Below are 22,938 nucleotides of genomic sequence, written 5' to 3' on the forward strand. Positions count from 1 at the left end.
TACTTTGTCTCTCCAATCCTTTAAAAAAAGCCTAGTTTCTCCCTTCCAGGTTTTAGCTAGCATTAGTCTTGCAGCCGCAAAACTATAATGACTGATCACCCTAACTGCTTTCTCCATTTCTTTTGGTAAAAGGCCTAACAGGCAGTATTCCGGTTTCTGGATTCCTATGGGAACACCACCACAATCAAGGTCCCCCATATACCCCAGCGATGATTAAAGAGCAGAGTTTGGTCCTTAATAGGACAATAATGAAACATTCCATGCCTGTCTTCCCCGCCAGCAGTTTGTACGTACATAAATTGCCCTGTTGGGGTACTTATTTCACTGACTTTGCTGCTCCACATGAAGTATCTGCGCATGTGGAGCAGTAAAATGGGTGAAATAATTCCACCCCAGTGCTCTTTCTTGATCGAAAGAGGCAGTTCCCTGCAGCTGCTGTGAGGCTGCAGGGAACATGTTGTAAACAAGTGAAATAGGTAATGTATTGAGGGTATGGCTGAGGGTATGCAAGCACCCAAAGATCTCCTGGAACAAAGTGCCTCCGACTTACACAGGTGGGGATGCTTGCATCTGTGTGTGGAAAATGCTGTCAGGTCACTGCTGACTTAGAAGAAGAAGAAGAGTTGTTTTTTGTATGCCAACTTTCTCTACCACTTAAGGCAGAATCAAACTGGCTTACAATCCCCTTCCCTTCCCCTCCCCACAACAGACACCCTGTGAGGTAGGTGGAGCTGAGAGAGTGTGACTAGCCCAAGGTCACCTATCTGGCTTAGTATGTAGGAGTGGGGAAACAAATCCAGTTCACCAGATTAGCCTCCGCCGCTCACGTGGAGGAGTGGGGAATCAAACCCGGTTCTCCAGATCAGACTCCACTTATGGCTACCCCGTAAGGTTTTCAAGGCTGGCTATGGCCCTGTATGCCAAATTGAGAGCCTATTCAATTTTCAATTCAGAACTGTTGGTTTTTACATTAGTATTTAATTGCATTCTTGTATATTTTTATTGTATTTTATCATATCTGATGGTTGTGAGCTGCCCTGAGCCCAGCTTCGGCTGGGATGGAGGGCGGGGTTTAAGTCCAATAAATAAAATAATAAATGAATGCAGAGGTGGTTTGCCATTGCCTGCCTCTACGTAGCAACCCTAGACTTCCTTGGCGGTCTCCCATGCTAGTACTAACCAGGCCGACACTGCTTAGCAGCCAAGATCAGGCTAGCCTGAGTCATTCACATACCTAAACACGGGTCTCCTTTTGGTAACAGTGTTCCTCTCACAGCCATATCTCAGTAGAATTAAAAAAAGAAGAAGATTTGGTTTTCATATGCCGACTTTCTCTACCACTTCAGGAAAAATCAAACCGGCTTACAATCACCTTCCCTTCCCCTCCCCGCAACAGACACCCTGTGAGGTAGGTGGGGCTGAGAGAGCCGTGACTAGCCCAAGGTCACCCTGCTGGCTTATGTGGAGGAGTGGGGAAACCAACCCAGTTCACCAGATTAGCCTTCGCTGCTCATGTGGAGGAGTGGGGAATCAAACCCAGTTCTCCAGATCAGAGTCCACTGCTCCAAACCACCGCTCTTAACCACTACACAACGCTGGCTCTCTCAGAAGACCCAGAATGGAGAGAATCGCCTGCTTGGATTGTCCCACCTTCTCCAAACAAAGCATCACTTGGCAGTGACCTCCCCTGGTACCTTTCCAGGTGGTTCAAGGACTGCTAGGTAGGGGCTTCCCGAACCCTTGGCAGGTCTGTAAACAGAATGGGTTACCGCACTTGTATTCCCACCAATGTATTAAGAGTTTGAAAACGTTATAAAAAAAACTGTTCGCACTTTCTATGCATTCCCAGCGATGTATTAAGAGTTTGAAAACGTTATAAAAAAATACTGTTCGCACTTTGCTTGGCCCCTTGAGCTATGAAGACGTCTCCCAACCATTTATAAGCCGTGGTATCCAAAAACCCTTTTAAAGCGCTGTTTTTAATAACGTTTTCAAACGCCTAATACATCGCTGGGAATACGAAGTGCGGGAACCCTTAGAGTGGCAGAGCACAGCCAGTGAGTCCCACTACATCTTTCCCAGATCAGAGACTTCCGCACAATGCCCCGAAAAGTAGCCCCGTTCCCATCTCACAGGGAGAGTCGCGAAGAAAAGGTTCCTTACCCAGAGAGGCCACGTTCCCAAAATTCTCCAGCATGACTTCCTTGTACAGGGCTCTCTGGGCTGGGCGCAGCAGGGCCCACTCCCTCTCCGTGAAATACACAGCCACCTCTTCGAAGGATACCGGGCCCTGAAAGAAAAAGAAAGCGTTCCTTTATTTCACAGCAAAACTGGCCCGTGAAGACACAAAGAGACAATGAACAGTTCATGGGAGAATGGGAGGCATGGATGAATTACTGTGAATAGGAACTTGGTTTGGGGAAAATGGAAGGTTACTCTTTACTCTGATCCAGAATGTAAAATTTTATATGAACTGAAGTTTGGAATGATATTAATATTGGGATCAGAACATATTAACGGAGGATTGTAATACTTTATTAAGAGGTAGACGGAGGTGGTGGGGAAGTCAATTTATTTTTATGTTCACTTATAATTAAGACAACAAATGATAAAACTGTGATTTGGATATTACTTTTAAATTGTTGTTAAAATGATGAAGAATTTATATTTGAAAAACCAATAAAATTTATTAAAAAAAAAAAAAAACAGCCAAACATGCCCAGATCTCCAACCACCCCCTGGAGGTCAGTCCCTCCCCAAAGTCTGCCTTCCCCAGGCTCCGCCCCCCCAAATCTCAAGGAATTTCCCAACCTGGAGTTGGCAGCCCTACTCCACAGGGGTGTAGTGGTTAAGAGCGGTGGTTTGGAGCAGTGATCTGGAGAAGCGGGTTTGATTCCCCACTCCTCCGCATGAGCGTCGGAGGCTAATCTGGTGGACTGGATTGGTTTCCCCGCTCTTCCCCACGAAGCCAGCTGGGTGACCTTGGGCTAGTCACGCTCTCTCAGCCCCACCTACCTCTCAGGGTGTCTGTTGTGGGGAGGGGAAGGGAAGGAGATTGTAAGCCGGTTTGATTCTGCCTTAAGTGGTAGAGAAAGTCAGCATACAAAAACCAACTCTTCTACCTTACCTCAGCTTGCTCCATGGCAGCTTCACCACACGGAGGTGATGGAGAAGGCACCGAGGGTCTCTTTTCGCCGTTGCCTAGAAGACTGAGGAAAGAAAGTTGGCAGAAAAACCCTCTTTGCTACACACACATTTTCTGCACTAGTCTCCTGAGGGTACCTCTATCAGGATTTTCTTCTGGGCACAATTCGACTCAACAGATTTGATCGTAGAAAGGATCAGGAGTGTTTCAGCCCACATCTCTCCCCCCCCCCCACCCATCCATTCTATATGCAGGGAGGTCCCAAGTTCTTCATTCATCTGTCCCCCTCCCCTTTGGGCCATATTTCCTCCCAAACTCTGCAACTCCATCACTGGGCGATGAGTCCCTGACCTGGCCGAAAGTCAATCTATCCCCCCAACCCCACCCCTGTGAGGAAGAGCTCAGTCGTACTCCACCCATTTAGGAAAATATATTGCTAATGAGACGGGAGGGCCCTGAGATGCTAGAACTAGTCTCAAAGAAGCAGCTGGGAGATCCCAGCCATGAACTCAGAAATGGCAAATGTTTCTTTTTATAACGGAAAAAAACCTCCCCAATATGTAGAAAGTTGGCACTGTAAGGAGAAAGTGTGTGCCCTCTGTCTGTGCTTGTGTGTGTGTTAAGTGCCGTCCAGTCGCTTCCGACTCATGGCGACCCGATGAATGAAAGTCCTCCAAAATGTCCTATCTTTGACGGCCTTGCTCAGATCTTGCAAATTGAAGGCTGTGGCTTCCTTTATTGAGTCAATCCATCTCCTGTTGGGTCTTCCTCTTTTCCTGCTGCCCTCAACTTTTCCTAGCATGACTGTCTTTTCCAGTGACTCTTGTGGTCTCATGATGTGACCAACATACGATAGCCTCAGTTGAGTCATTTTAGCTTCTAGGGTCAGTTCAGGCTTGATTTGATCTAGAACCCACAGATTTGTTTTTTTTGCAGTCCACGGAGTCCGTAACCCTCTCCTCCAACACCCCATTTCAAAGGAATCTATTTTCTTCCTATCCGCTTTCTTCACTGTCCAGCTTTCACACCCATTCATAGTAATAGGGAATACGATGGCATGAATTAATCTTGGTGGCCAGTGACACCTTACACTTCAAAATATTTTCTAGCTCCTTCATGGCTGCCCTTCCCAGTTTCAATCTCCTTCTGATTTCTTGGCTGTGCTGTTTTTCTGTTGCGGGGAGTTTTTAAACACAGGCAAACATTCCATAATGTGATTTTCTACCTGCAGTCTGAAGTGACGCTGCCCACTCTATCGCCTCAGGTCTCTCCCACCTGCTCATCCCGCAAGTATGACCCAGGCCTCTTCCACATGGACCAGGTGGGTGTTTTGTTGCTTGTTAGGATTGCCAACCTCCAGGTGGTGGCTGGAGATCTCCTGGGATTACAACTGATCTCCCCCTACAAACCTCCTGCCCCTCCTGCTGTTCCCCAGCTTTGAACCATCACTCCCCTAGGGTTGGCCAACCTTCAGGTAGGGCCTGGAGAATTACAACTGATCTCCAGAGTACAGAGATCAGTTCCCTTAGAGAAAATGGATTGGGGGGGGGGGGGAGTTGGACTCTATGACATTATATCCCACTGACTAGGTCCCTCCCCTCCCCAAAACCCCACCCCACATAGGTAAGGTAAAGGTCCCCTGTGCAAGCACTGGGTCATTCCTGACCCATGGGGTGACATCGCATCCCGACGTTTACTAGGCAGACTTTGTTTACGGGGTGGTTTGCCAGTGCCTTCCCCAGTCATCTTCCCTTTAACCCCAGCAAGCTGGGGACTCATTTCACCGACCTCGGAAGGATGGAAGGCTGAGTCAACCTTGAGCCGGCGACCTGAAACCGACTCCCGTGGGGATCGAACTCAGGTCGTGAGCAGAGCTTTTGACTGCAGTACTGCTGCTTACCACTCTGCGCCACGGGGCACCCCACATAGGATGCTCCCAAATCTCCAAGAATTTCCCAACCTGGAGCTGCCAACCTAAACCCCTTCTCAATCCAAACCCAAAAGAAGGTCAAGAAGGGTCCATTCTGTGTCATCTTTAAACCCACAGCTGATCTTTGGGGGATTCTTTGGCTTCGTGCAAAGTGGCTCCTCTGATGCAAGAAAAGGGAAGGTCAGAAGCTGGCATTTCCCCCTTTTGGCTGCTTTCTCCCTGTCTTGCTTGGCAGCCCCCCCCCCCCATATTCCCCCTTATGCCCCCCAAAGACCTTTGAGCTCACCCGATTCCTTCCCAGCCATACAAGGAGCAGCCTGGGAAATTCAAAGAGGGGTTCCTCTTGCAAGGGCTGGTTGGGTTGGAGGAAATCACTTTCTCTGCACCCCACCCCACCCTCACCCCCACCCACATGTGCCTCTCTAGGGCTGTGGATTCTCTTGCTTTAACCCTTGAAGGGGAATCTTACCAGTTAAAAAGGAAAATGAAATAAATAAAATGAGCCCCGTGGCGCAGGGTGGGAAGCTGCAGTACTGCAGTCCCAAGCTCTGCTCTCGACCTGAGTTCGATCCCAACGGAAGTCATGGGTCAGGAATGACTCAGTGCTTGCACAGGGGACCTTTACCTTTTTAAAAATGAAAATGCAGGCACGAAATATCACCAAATGCACAGCAAGGTTGCCACCTCTGGCTGGGGAAGGGGGGAGATAGGCGTAGCCTATGGAGGGGGAAACTTGGGGAAGGATTTCACCCAGAGTCTATGGTATACCATCGACTCTGAAATCCTTCCCCGAGTTTCCCCCTCCATAGGTATACCATCGAGTTCTCCAAGGGAACTGATCTGTATAGTCTGGAAACTAGTTGTAATTCTGCAGGGTGATCAGTAGGGTTGCCAGCTCCGGGATTGGAAAAACCTGGAGATTTGGGGGGGGGGAACCTCTGAAAGGCGGAGGTTGGGGAGGGGAGGGACTTGATTGCCATAAAGTCCAATTGACAAGGTGGCTATATTCTCCAGGGGAACTGATCTCTATCGCCTGGAGATCAGTTGTAATAGTGGGAGATCTTCAGCCACCACCTGCAGCCTTACAATACAAAATAGGCACCTCCGTGCCAATACCAATGGTTAGAAAATCTGCAACGGAGTCTCCAGTACAAAAGTAGCAAAAAATACTTATTGGTGCTTACACATGTAACATCAACAATACAAGAGTGAAAGATACATATAAGAACAATCAAAGCTATATACAGTATGTACAATCTAAGTAAGGTGCAGTCTCAATGCACCAATTGCCATGTTCTTTCAAGTAAATGTTGTATTTTCTTCAAAAGGTCCAATAGTAGGTACTACTATTGATTGTTCTTATATGTATCTTTCACGCTTGTATTGTTGATGTTACATGTGTAAGCACCAATAAGAATTTTTTGCTACTTTTGTCCTGGAGACTCCGTTGCAGATTTTCTAACCACCTGCAGCCTGGCAGCACGAGGGCTCATATATTAGTGAACCAAATTGGTAAGTATTAGGTTGTAATTAAATCATTTATTCTAACACAGTTAGAGTATTAATTTGTGCTGTAGTCTGCATCATAAAACAAAAACAGTCAGCAATCAGAACGTCAATCCGCTATCGAGCTATTAATCAGGCATAGCAACAGATGCGATATAAATGAAAAGTACAAAGAAAAGGAATAGAATTGCAATTCAACAACGACGGGGTAAGTCCATGTAGAAATATCTCAACTTGTATCAGCGTCTGCACTCATTCTTGACCACGAAGGTTCCAGATCATAGACAAGCGGTTCTGTCACAAAGATGGGTGCCATTAAGTCTAGAGGGAGAACCCGAAGGCAAGATAATTCAACCCAAAAGAGAACGCGAAGCTAGCGTGTCACGTTTCGATATGCTTCATCAGCTCATTCCTTGTTTATTGGCTCCGTGAGCATGTCAAAAACAAACTGTAACGCATGCTGTCGGATGCCTCAAGAAGCCAGACAAGTGCGTCTATCTGTTCTAACTGTTATGCGCGCATACATACATACACACTTACATACATACCTCCCATCAGAGTAGCCGGATCTATTTTGATGGGATGATGCAAAATTAGAATCACAGAATCGTAGAGTTGGAAGGGACCACCAGGGTCATCTAGTCCAACCCCCTGCACAATGCAGGAAATTCACAACTACCTTCCCGACACACACACCCAGTGACCCCTACTCCATGCCCAGAGGATGGCCAAGATGCCCTCCCCTCTCATCATCTGCCCAAGGTCACAGAATCAGCATTGCTGACAGATGGCCATCTAGCCTCTGCTTAAAAACCTCCAGGGAAGGAGAGCTCACCACCTCCCGAGGAAGCCTGTTCCACTGAGGAACCACTCTGTTAAAAATATAGAAGTGGGGACCCGCAAGGACTTGCGGGAGGCATCTCACTCCCCCTCCACTATCCTCTTTCCCTTTCCCGAAAGCCCCCATAACCTCTCCCCTTTTCCTGCTTCCTTCTCTCCTTACCGCTGAACGGACAACCTGCATTTATCTACCTTTCTGTCTTCAGCTTTCCCTCTCCCTCCCCAGCAGCCTCTGCCGAGGAAAACTATGGCCCAACTGTGTGGGGGTGCCATTAGACCAGGCCCATTTGCATTGTAAGGAACCCTGAAGGATTGGGGGTGGGGGGATCTCCCCTTTTTCTGATTCCTTCTGATATGAAAACATAATATCATTACTTTTTCATGTTAAAAAATTGTATATGTGGCATATTTACTGCTGATTTTGTTTCATAACTATCTTACTGCAGGCTAACCTTTGTCTGCCAATCTCCAGGTAGTAGCAGATCTGCTGTTACAACTAATCTCCAGCCGATAGAGATCAGTTCACCTGGCCGCCTTTGGCCATTGGACTCTATGGCATTTTTTTGAAATATTTTTTTATTTTTATTGTTTATATCCATAAAAAACAATATAGTAATGATAATAAAGGGGGGGAAAACAACTATTATTGTAATTTAACAATCAAGTTCCTCTCCCTCTCCGTCTACAAATTAAATGGTATAATCTTTTGCTAACAGGACTAATCCCAACTCTACGGCCTTGAAGCCCCCTCCCCTCCCTAAGCCCCGCCCTCCCCCAGGCTCCCGCCCCCAAAACCTCCCACCGGTGGCGGAAAAGGGACCCGGCAACCCGACCCGTCTCCCTTCTTTCCCCCCGCCCCGGGCATAGGCGGCGGTTCTGCAAGGTTAAAGTGAGTGAGTCCCTCGCGGCTGCCTAGAGCGGCTGCCCAGGAAGAAAGCCAAGAGGAGCCACTTCCGGCCCCGCCCGCGGTGGGAAAGTTGCCTTTCCAGTTGCCTGAGCAAGACTGGGTGGGTTTCGAGGGCGAGGGGGAGAAGAGGGGGGGGGGGAGAGAGGGGGGGGGAGAGAGGGGGGGAAGAGGGGGGGGAGAGAGAGGGGGGGGGGGAGAGAGGGGGGGAGAGAGGGGGGGGAGAGAGGGGGGGGGGAGGAGGGGGGGAGAGAGGGGGGGGGAGAGAGGGGGGGGAGAGAGGGGGGGGAGAGAGAGGGGGGGAGGGGGAGAGAGGGGGGGAGGGGGAGAGAGGGGGGAGGGGGAGGACCCCCCCCCAGGATAGATTAGGTAGCCTGGAAGGAGGTGGGAGCGGGGCGTACGGTCTTCACGTTACTGGCAGCCCGCTCACGTGTGCTGCTGTCCCTCTCTCGCAGATCGTAATTAGGACAGCCAGCAGTTGAGCCTCCATGTTCCAAGGCAGCATACCATTGGAGACTAGATTGTGGAGACAAAATCCCTCCCACCCCAAGCCTGGAGGGCTGTTGCCTTCATGCTGTGCTAGTGTGCTCCTCGGGCACATCTGGTTGGCCGCTTTTGGAAACGGTGCTGATCTAGCTGGACCCAATCAATAGGGTTGCCAGGTCCCTTTTCGCCACCGGTTTTTGGGGCGGAGCCTGAGGAGGAAGGTTTGAGGAGGGGAGGGGCTTCAATGCCATAGAGTGCAATGGCCACAGCGGCCATTTTCTCCAGGTGAACTGATGTCTGTCGGCTGGAGATCAGGTATAATAGCAGGAGATCTCCAGCTGTTACCTGGTAGTTGTCAACCCTACCAATGAAGCAGGGCTCTTATAGTCTTATGCACTCCTTTCCAAACTCCTGTTAGGTATTTCATTTTTACAGATTTTCCTGTCGTATTTGTCTGGCGGCTATTCCCACAGTAAATATACAGCTGTGTTTCTCAATATTTTTGGTATAATGGTGTGGGGGGATGTTGTGTGAGTGTGAATAACGGTAGCTTTTTGTTCTAAATTCTGTTTTTCATACTTTTAAGTTTGGTCCATTGCTCAGTGAGTTGGAATAAATGTGCATGTTTTAAACTAAAAGATTTTTTAACTGTGCTTGCCCTAGAGATGGGGTGTAATCTTACCAGTTAAGCACTTTGAACATTTCTTTCTTATCAGGCACTCCAGCCCCCTCTGGCCTCTTACGCTCGCTGATCCTGACCACGGTCTCCCACTCAGGGACAAGGTGCTCTTGTGAGGGAAGATCACTGGGAGCTCTCGGCTGTGGTTGTATCACGATGAAGCCGGTGACGGCTTTGGGAGTCTCGCTGTAGCGTCAGTTCAGCCTGTGGCTGGAGAAGGAAAATAGGGACAGGGCACAGAATTGGAGCTGCACTGAGCATCTGTTCGGATTGTGTACGGGAGAAAGGTGTGAAGGGGTCAGAGATGGACCCAGCAGAAAAAAGCTGTCTTGTCGCCCGAGATGGCAGCATCAAGGGATTCTGGGAAGGCATCGCCCTAGGACGTGTGAAAGAGGAGCCAGACGAAGGGCTGCAGCAGAGGTGGGAAGCCCAATGGCAGGTAGTCGAGACCCCCAGTTCAGAAGGGGGGGCAGTCAAGACAACAAAGAAACTCAGGCTGTTCTCAGTCCCCTCTTGGCGTCGGTCAACAGCTTATTGGATACGAGGTCCCCCAGCTCCTGTTTGGTTCCCTCAAGGAGACTCAACAGCCCGAAGATGCTTTGTTGGCCAAAGACAAGGCAGCCTGTAGAAAAATAAAGGATGAGTTCCCAGTTGGGGAAGAATACGAGGAAGTGATCCTGAGAGACGACACTGTCGCCTGGGACGCAGAGCGCCAAAGGTTCCGGTGAGCTCTGCTACCAGGAGGCCAGGGGGCCACGAGGAACTGATGGGGCGCTCCGAGATCTTTGCCATGGATGGTTGAAGCCTGAGAGATGCACCAAGGGAGCAGATCCTGGAGCAGCTGATCCTGGAGCAGTTCCTGGCCATCCTGCCCCCGGAGATGCAGAGCTGGGTGAAGGCACATTGCCCAGACAGCTGTCCTCAGGCGGTGGCTCTAGCGGAGGGTTTTCTGGTCATCCAGAAGCAAGAGGTGAGAACATCCGGTGGCTAGTGGTGTGAGAGAGCAGGCAGATTTTGCCCCGTTCTGTACAGGGAGGGGAGTCTGTGTGCAGCCGCATCCTCATTTGAAGGATTTTGGGTTGTGCAGAAAGTAGGAGAACTAACTTGGTGTATGGCTAAGAACGGTGGACTCTTGTCTTGTGAACCTGGTTAGTTTCCCCTCTCATGCACATGCAGCCTGCTTCGTGATCTTGGGCTAGTCACAGCTCTCTCCGAACTCTCTCAGCCTCACTTACCTCACAAGGTGTCTGTTTTGGGGAGAGGAAGGGAAGGAGACTGTAAGCCAGTTTGATTCTCCTTAAAATGTAGAGAAAGCATATTTAAAAAAACCCAACTCTTCTTCTTCTTTCCCCCCCTGGGCTGTATAGGGATGTAGGAGTCTTATCTCACTACAGATGCTAATTTTCTGACTTGAAGCATTCTCCCTTGCTCTAATCAAGCTGACTGCACTTTGCGTTAATCCACCTCCGCATCCCGAGTTCCTTCTCTGCAACACACCTCCCACCTTCTTACAGGGATATAAGGACTCAGGGGTTTCCATTCCAATGAGGGGAGCTTTGACTCTCGTAAGCTTACACCCCGAAAATCTTGTTGGCCTCTAAGGTGCTACTGGACTTGAATCTAGCTGTAGAGCCTTTTGGTTGCCATCTGATTCAGAGCAGCCAGGTTAGGAATCTGTGAGCCAGGAAGGTCAAACTGGATTTGGGCATTGGACTGTTTTGAGCAATGGCCATGGCGACCCCCAAATTTGCTCTGTCTCATCTAATTCCATTCTTGTTGTCCATGTTTCTTTCATCCTACCCTGAATGTTTGTTTCAGGTGCCAGGGCATCCATCTGTTCTCCTGCGGCTTTAGGCCTTAATAACGGCTTGGGTAAAATGGCTAGGTTTTGGATAATCTAGAGGTACCTTCTCAACGCTGTGTTTTTTTATTAGCTAGGGTTAACGCATTCCCATCTAGGATGCTCTCAGGCCGATATCTTCAGATCCCCAGGCATGAACATTTATGCCCATGTGGTTTAAATTTGCTTGATACAATTGATCACATCTTTTTAGATTGCCCTTTTTATGTGGCTCTGTGGGATAAACTGTTATTTACTTTGCTCCATGAGATACAGGAGCAATGAAGTGAAATGTAAATTTCTCTTGAGTGATCAGGATCCTAAAATTACGGCTACTGTGGCTGAATTTCTTACAGGAGTTCTTAAAGAACAAGAAACGTTTTATTAACTTGAATTGTGAGTTATATGTATTGTCCTTTGGAGGTATATTGTTGTTTTATTTTTGTTCTCTGGCATGCCAATAAAGGATGATGATGATGAGGTGCCAGGGCCACTCCAGAAGGAGGCGGGCGATTTCCCCAAGGTCGAGGGGCCTCTGTGGGACTCCAGCAAATGTCCGCTTTTTAGAGAGATCAAGCAGGAGAGTGACAGCAATCCCACCGCGCCAGGTAAGGCCAGTGATGTACATGCTTGCACTGTAGAGGTGGTGGGGCAGGGCACTACCGTTGCAGACTTCCAGCAGGAGGGTCGCTTTTGAAAAAATATGCCCCTATGAAAAAATATAACTTGGGAAGGGCCCTTTCACACATGACCACAAGAAGTTGCCTTATACTGAATCAGACACCCTTGGTCCATCAAGTCAGTATTGTCTACTCAGACCGGCAGCGGCTCTCCGGGGTCTCAGGCTGAGGTCTTTCACATCACCTACTTGCTTGGTTCCTTTAACTGGAGATGCCGGGGATTGAACCTGGTGTCAAAAAGAGAGCGGCAACCGGTCTCCACCAGCTGGGCTCTCTGGTGTTTAGGTTTGGGGTAATCTACAAAACAAAACGTTCAACTCTAGGCTTCCGCCTTGAGCTGAACGGGTCGCTGCCACCAGCTCTGAATCAAAAGGTTGAGCCTCCAGGCAAAGGGCTCAGAGCAACCCTTACCAAGCTCCAAATACAGGGTGAGTCTCTCTGCCAAGCTGAGACTTGGTCAGAGTGGTTCACACTGTCCAAAAGGTTCACACAAAAGATAGCATGGGCAAAGCCAGTCTAGGCACTAGGATTCAGGCTTGGGAAAACCACAGAAACCACTAGACACAGCAAATATAATAAACTAGAAGTTTATTCAAAAGTTTGTGCTCGTTACAGAAAGACAAACGTGAGGCAGGTTAGCATATAAAACAAGAAAGCTTCAATAATCTAACTACACATTTCATCAGAAAGGCAATTGGCTTAGGTTTAGGCAATCAGGCAAATTGGTAAAGCTTTTGGAGATGCAAAAGAGTTACCACAGTCCACGAGTTAGCATCTGGGTGTCAGCATGCTGGTCTCCTCAGTCAAGCATAGATTCGTTCTATGGGACAAAGCAAAAGGTGATGACAGACTCCAGGATGCGCCCGCGCATCCCAAAAGCCTCCATGCTTCTAAGTCCAAACAGGGCTCATTTTATTCCCTCCATCTTAGCGGCTTATGGCCATCTTAGCCAATAAAATGGCGAGAATTTCAATCAGCCCTGAATTAATTGTCAGGTCATCTCCCAGTCACGAGTGTTACCGGTGTCTCGCATTCTGCAGTTATGCGAGGCACCTGGAAAGACTCCAACTGAGTGATAACGCTTAATGGGCCCCTTCGTTGTCAAGGAGATAAATCGTTGGTGCTGCCCCCAATAGCTGTAAAGTCAGGGCAGCTGTTTATCTCCAACCTTGAGATCTTTAAGGAGTACCTCTAAAACCGAAAGTACATTCCACTGTGATTTGTGAGAAGCCTGCTTGTTATTCCAGGCCCCTCAATGTTTAATGCTCCAACGGTTAATATCAGAAAATACCAGGCCTGAAGCCTGAACCAGTGTTTCATAGAAGGAAAGCAGGGTGCTTTTCCTTCACATCCTTCCCTTCGGGGAGATGAAAATACGCGGTTCGCTTATTTTTATCTTACCATAAAACTAATCTACCATAGTCAATTAAAATCACGCAACAACCTACACAGTTTAATACAGAAACTAAACATATATGAGGTAGATTAGGTTTTACTAGCAGCATTGTGCAAAAATGGCTATATTCCAATAACTACACAAATACAGAAGAGAAAACAGGGTTAAAACAGCTTAACCTAAACCAAATCAGAGTCCACATAAGCTCGAGAGAGGTGATCAGCAACCTTGTTGTCCCTCCCTTTGATGTGAACTATTTTAAAATCAAAATCTTGCAAAGCAAGGCTCCACCTCAAAAGTTTCTGGTTGGTATTTTTAACTCTATCAAGCCAGCATAAAGGTGAGTGATCCGTTTGCAATTCAAATTGCTGTCCCCATAGGTAAGGTCTCAATTTATTTAATGCCCAAAAAATAGCTAAACACTCCCGTTCAATAACTGCCAGGTTCCTTTCTCGTGGCAGCAACTTTTTGCTCAAAAATACCACAGGCCTCAGTTCTCCCTGAGGATCCTTCTGAAGCAGGGCAGCTCCAAGGCCAAAATCAGACGCATCCGTCTGGACTACAAACTGTTCATTAGGATCAGGGGCAATTAGCACCTGTGATTGCAAAAGAGCCTGCTTTAACGCAGCAAATGCTGTTTGACACTCCTCAGTCCAAACAAGCCTAATGGGTTGTCTTTTTCTACATAACTCCGTCAGCGGAGTGGCCAGGGTAGAGAAGTGGGCTATAAACCTCCTGTAAAATCCTATAAGGCCCAGGAAGGCCTGCAATTGACGTTTGGTTTTGGGCCTAGGCCACTCTTGGATACTTTGCACCTTGGCCTCTAGAGGCTGAATCAGGCCCTTGCCAACGATATAGCCCAAATATTGAACAGATCCTAGCCCAAATTGACACTTTGGGGCTTTCACAGTTAGGCCTGCAGACTTCAGTCTCTCCAAAACCTTTTCCAAATGAACCAAATGTTCTTCCCAACTGTCACTATAGATCGCCACATCATCTAGGTACGCACAGGAGAACTCATTAAGACCATTTAACAGGAAATTAATTAACCTTTGAAAGGTCGCCGGGGCATTTCGGAGACCAAAAGGGAGAGTAACAAACTCATAGAGTCCCATAGGAGTAGAGAAAGCAGTTTTCTGAATGGACTCGGGCTCCACAGGGATCTGCCAGTACCCTTTGGTCAAATCTATACAGCTGACATACTGGGCCCGCCCCAACCTTTCAATCAAGTCATCTATCCGTGGCATTGGGAAATGGTCTGCCACTGTCACAGCATTCAGCTTCCTATAGTCTACACAAAATCTAATAGAACCATCAGGTTTATTCACCAACACCACAGGGGAACACCAGGGGGAATTACTTGGCCTAATCACCCCCATCTCCAGCATAGCTTTTACTTCCTCTGCAATGGCTTTCCCTTGCTGAGGTGACACTCTATAGGGATGTACAGCTAATGGGGCTGCAGTTCCAGTATCAATTGCATGTTTAGCCATGCTGGTCTTTCCCGGTAAACTAGAAAAAGTTGTTTCAAACTTGCTCAAGACACCATACAACTGTTCAGCCTGTGAAACACTCAGAGCAGGGCTTAACATTAGCTCACTCAACCCACCAGGTTGCTGGCAGTCTGAAAGCAGATCAAAAGGCTGTTCCTCCAGCTCTGCTTTTACTGCAAACATGCCAGGAGCTCGCTCATGGTACCTCTTAAGGGTGTTCACATGATAGAGGCGAGGCTTGGGGTGTTCCTGGGGGCAAGATACCAAATAATTCACTTCATTTTCCCTCCTCAGAACTTCACCAGGTCCTAACCAGGCCAAAGTTCGCTTATTAGGCCTGATATGCCTGAGAATCAACACTTTATCCCCAGCCTCAAATTCTCTGACCACAGCTTTTTTATCATAGTATTTTTTCTGTACTATTTGAGCCTTCTTCATGTTCTGCTGGGCTATTTTCCACACACCACTTAGAGTTTCCTTCAGCTTAGTCATGTATTCACACACAGATCTGGGCCCAACCTCTAGGGTCCCTTCCCACTGTTGTTTTAACAAGTTTAGGGGGCTGCGTACAGATCTGCCCAAAGCCAACTCATTTGGGGAAAACCCCAGGCTTTCCTGAATCGTATCACGGTAGGCACACACAAGAAACAGCAAATTCTGATCCCAGTCAGCTGGGTGAGTCACAGCGTACTTTTTCAGCATGGTCCCAATTGTTTTATTCAACTTCTCTATCAGACCATTTGACCAGTGACAATACGCGACGCTGACTCGGTGTTCTATGTTAGCCAACTTGAACACCTGTTGGACCAGGTTGGACAGGAAACTACCCCCAAGATCGCTGGCTATGGTCTTAGGAATCCCAAAGGAGCACACAAGGGTTAATAAAGCTTTAGCAATGCTAGGAGCTGAGATACTAGCAAGGGGAATGGCTTCACAAAAGTGGGTACAAAAATCAATCATGGTCAGTATATATTTCTTCCCAGTTCTGGTGGGGGTCGGAAAGGGCCCTACCAGATCAATTCCCCATTTTGCAAAAGGCTCTCCCTCTATGGCAGAGGGTTGCAGGGGGTACCTTGCATGATCTCGCTCATACCCCACCCTCTGGCACACATCACAAGTTCTCACATAATTTTTAACATCCTCATACACATCCGGCCAATAGAACTGTCTGGAGATCTTCTCCAAAGTCCGTTTCACTCCAAAATGCCCACTAAAAGCACACTCATGTGCCATCTGAAGCACACTGCCTCTCTGAGATTTTGGCACAACCAACTGTTTTCTAGGGGCACATTCAGGAGCTAAGTCCTTGGGATGAAATTCTCTATAGAGCAACTCATTTTCAAAATAAAAGCGTACCCTTCTGTCTCCAGAGGCCCTTGGCTCTGTCTGGGCCTGTTCTCGGCACCTTTCAAGAGTCTCATCTTGTTGCTGCTCATTTGCAAAGTTAACATTTTCTACTGTGAGAGGTAAAGGCTCTCCTGGTCCCTTTCCCTCACTCTCAGGCTCATGTACATCTGAAGGGGAGGAATTCGTGGAGCTGCTCTCTGGCAAGAGAGGCTTAGCAATCAAGACAGGTAAAGGAATTTCCCCTTCCCCCTCTTCCTCCTTTTCAAAATTCATTTTATCAATCAAATATTGCTTATATGCTACATCATTTCCCACAAGACACTGATGCCCACAATTGTTTGAGTGGACTAAGACAGGCATAACCTCATTCACATCTTTATAAGCAATTTTTACAAAAGCAACCCTCATTGAAATTGGATCACTGGCATAAGGGGTCACCCACATTTGTTGTCCCTCTTTCAACTGTCCCGGTTCTAACAAATTCTCATTTATACTACTTATTTCTGAACCGGTGTCTCTTAGCCCTAACACTTTTTTATTATTCACCTGAAGTTCGCAGCTAAAAGTCATATTGGACCAGCAGGGTTGCCTCGGGTCGATGAAGGCCATCCTCACAGGCTGCAGGCTTGCATCAGGCTGGGCTGGGGCTGCTTCTCTCGGCTCCCTCCCGGCTGTCTGCATTCCGGCTGGAGGAGTTGAAACTGTCGCCGCTGGCTCACCCTCAGTTATGCTGATTTCCTCTTCCCAATTTTCAGCTGCAGGCTGCTGAGTTGTAGTCACAAGCCGCACTCTTGGAGCAGGAGTGGGGGGGGTTGATTTTTTCTTCTCCCTCTCCTTTAATGCCGGGCAGTCCTGTCTTTTGTGCCCTTTCTTCTTACAGAAGAAGCATAGGCCAGACTCGATGGACACATGGGGATGTACTGTAGCTGTAGGGGAGGTTTCTGCTGGCTTTCCCCCACGTCTTTCTTCCCCTCCCGACTTCTTACTCTGAGTTGGAGCAGGGTTTCGTGGCTGCCCTCCCATGCTGCTTGGTTTTCCAAAGCCCTTCTGCCTGTTCAATTGCAGCTGCTCAGCACAACTGGCTGCACTGGTCAAAGTCCCTGGGCTTTTATCCTTGACAAGGGCCACCAGATCCTCCGGGAGAAGCCGAAAAAATTGTTCCAGAAGCATAAGCTCTTTCAAGTCTTGGAAAGTATGGATGTTCTCTGAGGCTAGCCACCTTTCAAAATTGCGATTCAAACGGGACGCAATGGCTGGGTAGCCCTCAGTGGTATTTCGGTCAATCTTTCTAAAGGCTCTACGATAGGATTCAGCAGACAAAGCGAAGTGCTGCTGAGCTAGCTTCTTAAATGCCATATAATCATTACTCGCGCTAAGGGGGAGGTTCCCCATCAAGTCAAGTAGGCTCCCCGATATCTGGGCCCTCAAAACTCTCATCCAATGATTAGTCGGGATATTAAAATCCAGACATGCCAATTCGAAAAGTGAAAAATATGCCAAAAGATCACAAGACTCTGAGTATGGCGGTAGCAAATGTCTATTGGCTCGCCATGTAGCGAGGGGATCTCTCTGGCTTCGGCCACGGTGCGGGGAAAAGTCTTCTTCCTCATCGGAGGTATAGTAATCTCTCCACTTGCTTCTCCTCCTCTCCCGGCTCTGCTGCCGCTGCCTTAGGGGTCTGTGATCCGTCAGCTCGCCTGCCCCACCATCTCCCTGCCAGGTAAACTTCCACTCCGCTGGGGATGGGCTGCTGTAGGGGACTTCTGGCTTGGCTCTAGGTTCGAGGGGACGGGATCTCTCTCGGGTGTCCCACAGGGAAAACTTCCTCTGCTCTTCCTCCCGTCTCTCCCAGTCTCTTTGCCTGGACCTTCCCCTCTCCTCTGAGTCTTGGGGTGGGGGTACTGGGGAATTAGCTCGAAAAGTCTTTTCCCCCCTTTCCCCAATCTCACCAATGTAGTCTTCCGGGCTGTAAGTCATCAGCTTTGGCTCCCGGGGCACACAACATTCCAGCTCCCATCTCCTTGCCTCTCGGTCTCGAGGGTGGATGTTTGGGGACTTCGCTCTTTCTGGCTCTCCCCTCCTTTCCCCAGACTCACCGAGGTGGTTTGCAGAGCTGTAAAAAGCTGCCGTCGGCTTCCTTGGTTGGCCCCACTCTCTCTCCCATTTCCGTCTCATCTCCTGCCACATCTCCTCCTCTCTCTGCTGGGCACTTCGGAGTTCTTCCTCCATAGCCGCAAGCTGGGTCGAGCTGCCAGGTCGAGTAGTCGTTGCCAAGTTCCCAACAGTTGGGGGGGCAGGTTGTTTAGAGCGTACTGCCGGCTCACCACTGATAGGCTTCCAACACGGTTGTGGGTCTGGCCTTACTAGGTCCCACTCATCCTCCGAGAGCTCCACGAGGTCTCGCAATCCCACTTCAGTCAGAGGTTTAGTAATTCGTCCCTTTCTGTCAAGTAAAGGTCTCTGGGGTTCTCCCCCCTCTTCCCCCATCCGGTAGGAAGTGTCCAAAAGACCAGTCTGGTCAACTGTCATTAGGCTGCTCTCATTCTGGTTTTCAAAAGACAGCCTACCTGTTGCCATTGCCAAATTCCTAACTCACACCTCACAAAATAACAAACACTTGCCAGCCACCTCACACTGTAATCCTTAGCACAAAATAGGTGTAAAGCAATCTCTGGGTTCCCAGTTCGAATCCAACCGCTACGCCACCATGTCAAAAAGAGAGCGCCAACCGGTCTCCACCAGCTGGGCTCTCTGGTGTTTAGGTTTGGGGTAATCTACAAAACAAAACGTTCAACTCTAGGCTTCCGCCTTGAGCTGAACGGGTCGCTGCCACCAGCTCTGAATCAAAAGGTTGAGCCTCCAGGCAAAGGGCTCAGAGCAACCCTTACCAAGCTCCAAATACAGGGTGAGTCTCTCTGCCAAGCTGAGACTTGGTCAGAGTGGTTCACACTGTCCAAAAGGTTCACACAAAAGATAGCATGGGCAAAGCCAGTCTAGGCACTAGGATTCAGGCTTGGGAAAACCACAGAAACCACTAGACACAGCAAATATAATAAACTAGAAGTTTATTCAAAAGTTTGTGCTCGTTACAGAAAGACAAACGTGAGGCAGGTTAGCATATAAAACAAGAAAGCTTCAATAATCTAACTACACATTTCATCAGAAAGGCAATTGGCTTAGGTTTAGGCAATCAGGCAAATTGGTAAAGCTTTTGGAGATGCAAAAGAGTTACCACAGTCCACGAGTTAGCATCTGGGTGTCAGCATGCTGGTCTCCTCAGTCAAGCATAGATTCGTTCTATGGGACAAAGCAAAAGGTGATGACAGACTCCAGGATGCGCCCGCGCATCCCAAAAGCCTCCATGCTTCTAAGTCCAAACAGGGCTCATTTTATTCCCTCCATCTTAGCGGCTTATGGCCATCTTAGCCAATAAAATGGCGAGAATTTCAATCAGCCCTGAATTAATTGTCAGGTCATCTCCCAGTCACGAGTGTTACCGGTGTCTCGCATTCTGCAGTTATGCGAGGCACCTGGAAAGACTCCAACTGAGTGATAACGCTTAATGGGCCCCTTCGTTGTCAAGGAGATAAATCGTTGGTGCTGCCCCCAATAGCTGTAAAGTCAGGGCAGCTGTTTATCTCCAACCTTGAGATCTTTAAGGAGTACCTCTAAAACCGAAAGTACATTCCACTGTGATTTGTGAGAAGCCTGCTTGTTATTCCAGGCCCCTCAATGTTTAATGCTCCAACGGTTAATATCAGAAAATACCAGGCCTGAAGCCTGAACCAGTGTTTCATAGAAGGAAAGCAGGGTGCTTTTCCTTCACACCTGGGACCTTCTGCATGCCAAGCAAACGCTCTACCACTGAGTCACAGCCCTCCCCTAACATACTGAATAATGGACTTTCAATCCACTTTCAATGCACTTTAGAGCTCATTTGCAAGCAGATCTTGCCATTCCATACAGTCAAATCCAGCTGCAAAGTGCATCGAAAGTGGATTGAATGTACATTATTCGGCATGTGTGAAAGAGCCCTTAATCTTGTACAATTTTTTTTTTGTTAAGTCTCTGATTCAGCCTGGTGTGACTGCTTTTTCTTCCTGACCCGTGGGGTATCTCACATGAGAATTCTCTCCTTCTGCCAGCAGGTGGTGATGAGGAAATGGGTGGGGAGAAGGACAACCAGGGAGGAAATTCTGTGGAAGCAGAACCACCCTGGATGCTTTCAGAAGAGGCCGAGCCTGGGAACTCTGGAGACTCCTCGGAGGACTTCCCACGAAAGCGCAAGGAGGGACTGATTGATTTTCAGAGGTGCAGCAGGGGACTCGACAAAGAGACGGACCAACCCTGGATCCTTGCGGGCGAGCCAGAAAAAATACACCATCAGTGTGGAGAAGTCTTTCAGTCCTGGCCTCAGTTCGCTGACCACCAGCGAAGATGTACAGAGGAGTCAGCGTATGAGCATTTAGCCTGTTCGGAAAGCTTTAGAAGTGGCAGTACCCTTGTTCCTCACGTAGGAGACAAGCCCTACATCTGCTCGGCCTGTGGGAAGAGCTTCACTGACCACACTGTCCTCGTTGCTCACGAGAGAACTCACAGGTCCGAGACCCCGTTTAAACCCACGGACGCCGAACCCCCTTTCCCTCACGACTCGTTGCCAATCAAGGATAAGAGAGCACCCCTGGGAGAGAGACCGTATAAATGCAGTGATTGCGAGAAATCGTTTGGGACCAGGGCAATCCTGAGCAGCCACAAGAGGACCCACACAGGGGAGAAACCGTACCACTGCCCCGACTGCGGGAAATGCTTCGGCATGACTTCGGCCCTCATCAGACACAAGCGAACCCATACGGGGGAGAAACCGTACAAATGCTTGGAATGTGGGCGATGCTTTGGAGACCGATCCGGGTTCAACATGCACGTGCGCATCCACACGGGAGAGAAGCTCTACCGGTGTCTGGACTGCGGGAAAAGCTTTGGGCGGCAAGCCCACCTGGCCGACCATGAGAGAATCCACACAGGTGAGAAGCCCTACCAGTGCCCGGAGTGTGAGAAGCGCTTCAGCAGCTTGTCAATCCTCATCAAGCACAAGAGGACCCACACGGGCGAGAAGCCCTACCGGTGCTCGTTCTGCGGGAAAAGCTTTGGCCAGAGTTCGAGCTGCATGAAACATGAACGCACCCACACGGGAGAGAAGCCGTACAAATGCTCCTACTGCGGGCAAAACTTCAGCCAGAACTCGAGCTGCCTGAGGCACGAGAGGACCCACTCCGGGGAGAAGTCTTTCAAATGATCACCCCCCCTCCCCCTGCCACTTTTCATACATTCACCTGTATGCCGGATCCCCAAAAGAAGAAGAAGAGTTGGTTTTTATACGCCGACTTTCTCTACCACTTAAGGAAGAATCAAACCGGCTTACAATCTCCTTCCCCTCCCTTCCCCACAACAGACACCCTGTGAGGTAGGTGGGACTTGGAGAGCTCTAAGAGAACTGTGTCTAGCCCAAGGTCACCCAGCTGGCTTCGTGTGTAGGAGTGGGGAAACCAACCCAGTTCACCAGATTAACATCCACCACTTGTGGGGGGAGTGGGGAATCAAAACCGGTTCTCCACTGCTCCTAACCATTGCTCTTAACCACTATACCACGCAGGCTCTCCCTCCAAGCCCAAAAGCTTCATTTCATGCTAAGGCAGTCAGTGGAAGGCTCGTATCTGGGATTCCCGGTTCTCTGCTGAATATCTGAATTCACGGGGGGGGGGGGAGGGTACAATTTGGAGAGTCATTAACTCTTTCCTTCTCTAACTGCTCTTCATATTAGGCATTGCTGAGGGGGGCAAGTAGGAGAGCAGAGGGGCAAAACTGACAGATGGAGGAAGAATTCATCTCTCCACAACCACCACCGTTGTGGAGATCCTGGGTGCTTGCTGGATATCTCGTTTTGCCTTCAGACGCTTGGACTCTGTGCCCAGCTGAATGCCCCAAGGGAAAACTAACATAAAGAAGACTGCATGTTTTGTGATCACGCAAATGTGTAGATTTAGTACTGGGTGCCCCAAAGAAGCAAAGACCAGCTGTTCCTTGCATACAGGCATATTCCCATGTTATTAAAAAACTAGTTTACACGGACCTTTGCTTCATGGGGAATATAATATTTTTTGATCCTGTATAAAATCTGTTTAGAGAGTCAATGTGGAATAGTGGTTAAGGTGTCGGAGTAAGATCTGGGCCATCCAGGGCAGGGCAACCTGAAGTTAGGGATCTGGAATTAGAATCCATTATGTCTGGACAGATTCTCACAAGGCTGCTTCAGGTAAACAGATGTTATTTAGTTACTTTGCCATCAAGTCACAGTTGACTTATGGCAGCCCGTAGGGCAGTGGTTCCCAAAGTGGGCAGTACCACCCCCTGGAGGGGGATAACCTAGGGAGGCACTAAAAGGCAGGGGGGCGCTAGAGGTGGGCCCCTTCAACTGTGCTGTTCACTAATTTACAATAGATCAAGCTATGGCATCATGCTGGCAAATTTGGTGGAAACTTATCAGAATTTTTTTCCAGACTTTGAGGAGCTGGTACCACTGGATCAAGTTCATCAGTTATGTTGAATAAATTTCAACTAAAAAGTTTTTATTTGGTTTTTGAATTGTTGCTGTTTTGGAATTTTCTTGTTCTTGTCTTCTTTAATGCGACATGCAA

The 22,938-nt window shown here is 48.5% G+C and overlaps 1 protein-coding gene across 1 annotated transcript; it reads left to right on the forward strand.

Annotated features, from left to right (window-relative positions):
• The first annotated feature begins 9,794 nt into the window (after window positions 1-9,794).
• On the forward strand, window positions 9,795-21,539 carry LOC130493413 (zinc finger protein 436-like). The gene is made up of 6 exons (XM_056867152.1): window positions 9,795-9,929; window positions 10,021-10,214; window positions 10,313-10,460; window positions 11,797-11,938; window positions 16,402-16,473; window positions 20,395-21,539. The coding sequence occupies exons 1-6, from the start codon at window positions 9,795-9,797 to the stop codon at window positions 21,537-21,539; spliced, it is 1,836 nt and encodes a 611-aa protein (XP_056723130.1).
• The last annotated feature ends 1,399 nt before the right edge of the window (window positions 21,540-22,938 follow it).

This window comes from Euleptes europaea, chromosome 1 (genome assembly GCF_029931775.1).
Source record: "Euleptes europaea isolate rEulEur1 chromosome 1, rEulEur1.hap1, whole genome shotgun sequence".
Taxonomy (NCBI): domain Eukaryota; kingdom Metazoa; phylum Chordata; class Lepidosauria; order Squamata; family Sphaerodactylidae; genus Euleptes; species Euleptes europaea.